Genomic DNA, 6,676 nt, shown 5'->3' with positions numbered 1-6,676 from the left:
GTCTTTGCAACTTTACAGATCTTCTTTATGCACCAAGAGCTTGTAACACTCCAAAGAGAAAGGAAAAATTGAAATCGAATCATATGACCCCTTTGAGGGTTTTAGAATAGAATTGAAAAGGCAAGTGAAAGGTGCAGTCTGAGAGGAACAAAAAGAGGAGTAGTATGTGAGGTCATCGTTGTATTCGGCTAAATAAAAAGATAAAATACAACTATTTCAAAAGTCACGGGACAGTCTCGGCTCATGAAAACCAGGTGCATTTCAGAACTCCAGATGCTCCAGATCAATCAAAGGCAGGTTAGACAGAGAGATGAGAGAGAAAAGGATAATGTGGTGATCAGGCATGCAATGCGCAAGGGAAGAGACGAAATGAGACTGCTCATATCAAACTGATGGATCAGGCTACTTACGATAGCGGAGAGTCAGTTTCATTGCTGCCAGGCAGGGTCATTGAGATTGGACACAGGTAGGGTGGGGACCGGGTACATGATGTACAGTGTGATGGACAGATGAAGTGATGGATGAAAGGATTGGAGTGAGAGAGGGAAAATTAGATAAAGCTTCTATGTTATGCATTAGAGAGTGGCTTCTGACACAAGACCGAAAGCCTGATCTCTCATCTTCATGATTTAAAACCATACAAAAACCACAGGACATCAGAAAACTGGCACCAACAAACATAAAAATATGTAGATCACTGCTAAACTCATGGATATACAGCAGAAAAAGTGCACAAATACACAACTCACACCAGTACAAATTACCAAGTCACACTATCAAAACACACACTGCCTTTCAAAAGTTTGGAGTCGGTGAGATTGTTAATGTTTTTGAAAAAAGTCTCTTATGCTCACCAAGGTTGCACATAATTAATAAAAAAATACAGTAAAAACAGTAATATTGTAAAATATCATTACAATTTTTAATATTTTTACATATTTTAAAATATAATTTGTTCCTGAGATAGCAAAACTGAATTTTCAGCATCATTACTCCAGTCTTCAGTGTCACATGATTCTTCAGAAATCATTCTAATCTGATAATGTGCTGCTCAAGAAACATTTCTTATTATTATCAATATTGAAACAGGTTGTGCTGCTTAATATTTTTGTGGAAACTATGATTTTTAGGATTCTTCGATGAATAGAGTTCAAATGAAAAGCACTTATAATAGAAATAGAAATCTTTAATAGAAAGATAATCGAAATAGAAACCTTTTGTAACATTTTAAATGTCTTTACTGTCACTTCTGATCAATTAAATGCGCCCTTTCTGAAATAATAATTTAATTTCTTTAAAAACAATTGACCCGAAACTTTTGAAGGGTAGTTCACCCATAAACCAGGATCCCTAACTGAGCATTCCCGTCATCATTCCCATTTGAAAACCACACAAAAATCCAGCTGGATCCACAGAAACTCAACATAACATATGCTACCACTGAAGATTTCGAAAACCTTCGATTTACATCATCATCAGATCAATACTGTGAAGCTGAGGAAGAGTAAGACTATATCCAGACTATGATCAGACATCCTTGGGAAGTCTTTAGCCTCTTGAGCATTAGCAGATAGTGCTGGCCGAGACAAGCGTGGCTGTTTGACAGGCATTATGGCAAACGTGTGTCATGCAGTTCATGGGAGGAGGGAGAAGACACAGTTAGGTGCGACAGGTCTTACCCAGACAGCTCGCTACCCCTGGCCTGGGACTGGCCAGCAATGGCATCCATAATAGCATCCTGGGAGTACATGCTGATGGGGGTGTTGTACTGCGCATGGATGATGGTGGCCTTGCCTCCAGGCCCCTTCACCTCAATGGGTTTGTTGGTGGAGAGTGCAGTGTCCTTCAGAGCTATTGGGTTGAAGCTGGGCAGGTATTCATTGCTGTACAAGTGAGGGAGAGGTGATAAGGGATGAGTATGAGTAGAAGAGAGACAAGAGAGAAAACAGGGAGGTTAGACAGAGAGAGTGAGATGAAGAGTATGTGAACAGTGAATTGGGAGGGAAAGGTAAGAACCCAGTTGATAATATAAGCATATGTTGTGTTCTGGATGCTGGCGTGCTGGTATTTCAACAAAGCTTCTTGATTAGATTAACCACCAGAAAAACCATGCTGGTCGACCAGTTCTGGACCAGCATGGAAATTCATGATGGAAAGTGTTACAGGTGAGACAAAATGAGTTAAACCATAATATGATAATAATTAAATAGGTAAATAAATAAATAAAAGGCTCAGTCTAATTTTTAAGGCAGAAACAAGACATCAAAAACACGCTTCACACAGCAAAAACTTACTATGGCACACAACACACACAATTACTTATTGTATGTGTAACTACAGGAAGCAGTACAACATAATATACTAAACAGGGATGGGAATCAGCTAGAATTTAAATTCCAGATTCTAATTCCTCTTAACCATTCCAGTTCCTCAACGGCTCTTTTAGTGATTCTTTTAGTAATTTCAACAAATAAATATTTGAAAAAAAGGATGCCAAGATGACTTGAATAAATTAATAAATGTTCAACAATTCTTGGAAAAGATTGACAGTACAGTAACGCATACATGTGCAAGAACTGTTAACAGAACTGGACATCATTTAATTATGTTTTTTTTTTTTAAACAAATGGAATTCAATTGTGAATAAAGGTGCATTCATGGCATGTCGGAATTACAGTAGTTAAGACTTGTACTCTTACCACATGACCACCACATCATCGTGCAGAAACACTCAAAATAGCAAGGGCTTCAGCAGTAAGATAGTTATGCAATTATTTCATAATAATTCTGTTTAATAATTCCTATAACTGATTATTGTTAATATCTTAATAATGCATGAATAATCGGAAAATAAAAGAGATAAAATACAATTTAATGTAGCTATCAAAGAGTTAAATAACCAATATCCCACTAAATAATTAACTATAAACTATAATTATTATTAATACGGCATTTGATTAATGACTTTTACTTGTTATATTGTGGTTTTATCTATTGATTACTGAAATGACACACATTAATTTTGCCATTAGTAGTGTACACAACTAATAGTCCTGGGTTGTCATCTAGTAAATGTGGTAATTACGACATGGTGTGAACACAGCATAAGAAACAGTTCTTGATTCCCAAACCAAACACTACGAGTATACTAACTGAGAAGTGCCTAACGAGGACCAATAAAATTATGATAAACATATTCTCAAAGCTTAACATGAGTTCAGCAAGCAAACCTCTCGAGTCTCCTAAAACACACTGCAGCACAGTGCCAACTGGGATTCTCATAAGTACATATTCCAAAGATTCTGATATGCTTCTCTGTGTTGTAGTATAGGTTTACATTAAGCAATAGTACATCATTAAAGCAAGCTGTGATTGCACAGGATGACAAATCTCACGAACCACATTTTATACCACAAAGGCAGTTCCAAACAATTCCATGCACGTATACCACACAGAGCACTACAACGTTATGCCAGGAGGCTGTTACTAACTTGGCAGGACTGTTGGTAATAACCTACAATGGGCGAAAGGAAACAGAAACAAGGGCATTGGTTAGCAACTCACATAAACTTAACACTGGTTGTGCCAGTGAAAGTTCTTCAAGATGAGGAATCTCATCAGATTTTCAAGATGCAGTGTGTAATTTCAGAATTGTACAAATAATGCCTGCTCAAACACTTCCTGTCTTCCACAGGATGTCCTGCCCTAAACTCAAGCCACTGGTTGACCCAACATTGACCCAGTCGGGCTGCTCAAATAGACAAATTCTGCTTGTGGCACAGAAATTACACACCAATGTGTGTGTGTTTGGCATGAGTGATATGACATGTTTGTGCACATAGTAGCGAGTCGCCTTTCAAAGAGGCAAATAAATAAATAACTGAAGGTGAAAGATGTGTCACTGACCACAACTGGCAAAAGAGAAATACATTTTCATAAGAGTGCCTCCCTGCAAAGATGTGACAGGAGGGAGTGAGGGGGGATTGTATCAGTGTAGTTAGGAAACTGAACCCTGAAATTCCATGACCTTTTATAGGGAGAGCCGCGACAGGTGCTTTCTCACCCGTCTCTATCCGTACCACTGGATGGCCTGAGATTTCCTCTGTGCTGAGGCACACGCTAAGACCCTTTTCACCGCATATGAGGAAGTGAGTAAACGGAGAGGGGTACAGGACATTGTCGTCCATTTACCTAATCCACCACAGCACTGCCAAAGTGCATTGCTTTGAGGTTAAAACACAAAAGTGAAACTGTCAAACTGGGAAAGTGATATGGTGCATTTATTGTCTCAATACAACAGCTTGCTTTGCTTATCAGAACATGAATTTATGCAGATACAAATCTAGGGTCTGTTTTCAAAAGTTTGTCTGATTTTTAAATGTTTTTGAAAAAAAGGATCTTATGCTTACCAAGGCTGCATTCATTTGATCAGAAATACAGTAAAATTGTGAAATATTATTACAATTTAAAATAACTGTTTTCTATTTTAATATATTGTAAAATGTAATCTATTCCTATGATGGCAAAACTGAATTTTCAGCAGCCATTTCTCCAGTCTTTAGTGTCACATGATCCTTCAGAAATCATTCTGATATATTTTGGTGAAAATTTCTTATTATTATCATCAGTGTCTTACTATTATCAAAACAGTTGTGCAGCTTAATATATTTGTGGAAACCATAATACATTTTTTTCAGGATTCATTGATAAATAGAAAGTTCAAAAGAACTGAATTTTTTTTTTAATAGAAATCTTTTGTAACATTATACATGTCTTTACAGTTACTTTTGATCAATTTAATGCATCCTTGCTAAATATAATTAATAGGTGTTAATTTCTTCCAAAAAAACAAAAAACAAATCTTACTGACCCCAGAATTTTGAACGGTATTGTATTTTCCATTTTGACAGCTAATTTTTTCAATCTAACTCCTCTGGTGGATGTATTATCTGGTATTACATGATCACTGTACCTGAAAGAGGGCCGCTTCCAACTGAAGCCTCAGCACAAATTTGTCTTGCACATTCCTTCAGAGGCTTGAAGCTTTAACTAGATCCTCCTCTGGCCTGCTAATGCCAGTGGGGGATAGGGTCAATGTAACAGATGTAACCTCTCTTTTCTGAATGTTGCGTGGCTGCTGTCATTCTTCTGTCAAGAGCAACGTTAGCAACCAGGTGGGGCTGAACTATAACCGACCCACTAATTCTAACCTCTTTTAGAAATTCTAAACTGTTAATTTAGCAATAAACACTATATTTCTTAAATAGGATTGGTTAAGGTTTACTGCACCCGGCTGCTAGCGTCAGATCTATGATTACATACCAACTAGGCATGCCTGACCCCGAGCTCTTAACCCTCTCTTGCAGCATGACCATCTCTCGCAATGTCTCTGCAGAGTACAGACCGATGGGGGAGTTATACTGCTGGCTTTTTTGTCCGGAGGTGGATTTGTCCCTCGGAGCAGCTAAATGGCTTTGAGCAGGAACAGAAGCTTCTCCGCTACTGCTAACCACAGTGCTACAGGACTGGTTGGTGTGCTTGCTTGAGTAGCTATAGTTTGTCTCAGCAGAAGTTGAGAGGGCCCCATTCATTTGCAAAGGCTGATCCTTAAAGGGGAACGTGCATGTGTGTGGACAGTGTTGAGAAAGAAAGAACAGAAGGAGCTGGTCAGAGGAAAGCTTAGAATGATAACAATTTAACTGTTCACACGACGTAAACTGTGTAAATTAATTTGAAAACTGATGACGATGTTTTACTGAAAGCTAAAGGAATAGTTCACCCCCAAAAAAATGTAATTCAGTCATAATTTACAGTGTGCACCCTTGTGTTGTTTGAAAAACATAATTTTTTTGCAGAATGTTTATTTTAAAGCTTTATAGCCCATATTTTGTATTCATTAAACTGAAGAACAGGAAGGACATTTAGAAAAATACCTCCTTTTTGTTAAAACAGAAGAAAGTCTGATCATATTGATTTGTAACCACATGAAGGTGGGAAATGGCTCATTTTTTGATGAAACATTTTTTGAAATTCTTTACATTCTTAAACATAATATGAGTTTGTACACTACCATTCAAAAAGATCAGTTTAATAGATTTTTTTTTAAGACATCTTGCTAACCAAGACTGCATTTATTTGATCAAAACTAAATGTTCAAAAATGTTATTACAGTTTAAAGCAACTGTTTCTTATTTTATTATACATTTAAAATTTTATTTTTTTTGATGGAAAAGCTGCATTTTCAGCAGCCATTACTCCAGTCTTCAGTGTCACATGATCCCCTGGGAATCATTCTAATTTGCTGATTTGATGCTCAAGAAACATTTCTTATTATTATCAATGTTGAAAACAGTTGTGCTGCTAAATATTTTTGTGGAATCCGTGATCAACTATGAAATTTTATAAATGTCTTCACTGTCACTTTTGATAATTTATTGCATCTTTGCTGAGTAAGAATGTTTTTGAATGATAGTGTATGTACTAATCAGGGTTTTGAAACAGAGGCTTTACGAGCTTTTCTTTTGCGTGACTAACACAATATTTTTAATGAAATGCCAAACTAATTGTTAACAGCATTACATTAACAATGCTGTTAACTTTTTGCTGAGTATGCAAAGTGAAAACCAGCAGGGGGCATCATAAGGCTTTTTACATAGAACAGAACATTTGTATATTA

At 36.9% G+C, this 6,676-nt stretch overlaps 1 protein-coding gene across 1 annotated transcript in view; it reads right to left on the bottom strand.

The window, feature by feature from the left end:
- The window catches only part of LOC107696891 (LIM domain-binding protein 3-like), a 51,760-nt gene that overhangs the window by 23,333 nt on the left and 21,751 nt on the right, over positions 1 to 6,676 (bottom strand). Inside the window, exons 5-7 of the mRNA XM_016497458.1 lie at positions 3,492 to 3,514; positions 1,680 to 1,883; positions 411 to 434 (exon numbers count right to left, since the gene is read on the bottom strand). Coding sequence (XP_016352944.1) covers positions 411 to 434; positions 1,680 to 1,883; positions 3,492 to 3,514 — 251 coding nt within the window. The remainder of the gene's footprint in view (positions 1 to 410; positions 435 to 1,679; positions 1,884 to 3,491; positions 3,515 to 6,676) is intronic.

The sequence above is a fragment of the Sinocyclocheilus anshuiensis genome, unplaced genomic scaffold, assembly GCF_001515605.1.
Source record: "Sinocyclocheilus anshuiensis isolate Anshui unplaced genomic scaffold, SAMN03320099.WGS_v1.1 scaffold1224, whole genome shotgun sequence".
Classification (NCBI taxonomy): domain Eukaryota; kingdom Metazoa; phylum Chordata; class Actinopteri; order Cypriniformes; family Cyprinidae; genus Sinocyclocheilus; species Sinocyclocheilus anshuiensis.
This window is presented reverse-complemented; position numbering and strand designations above follow the sequence as displayed.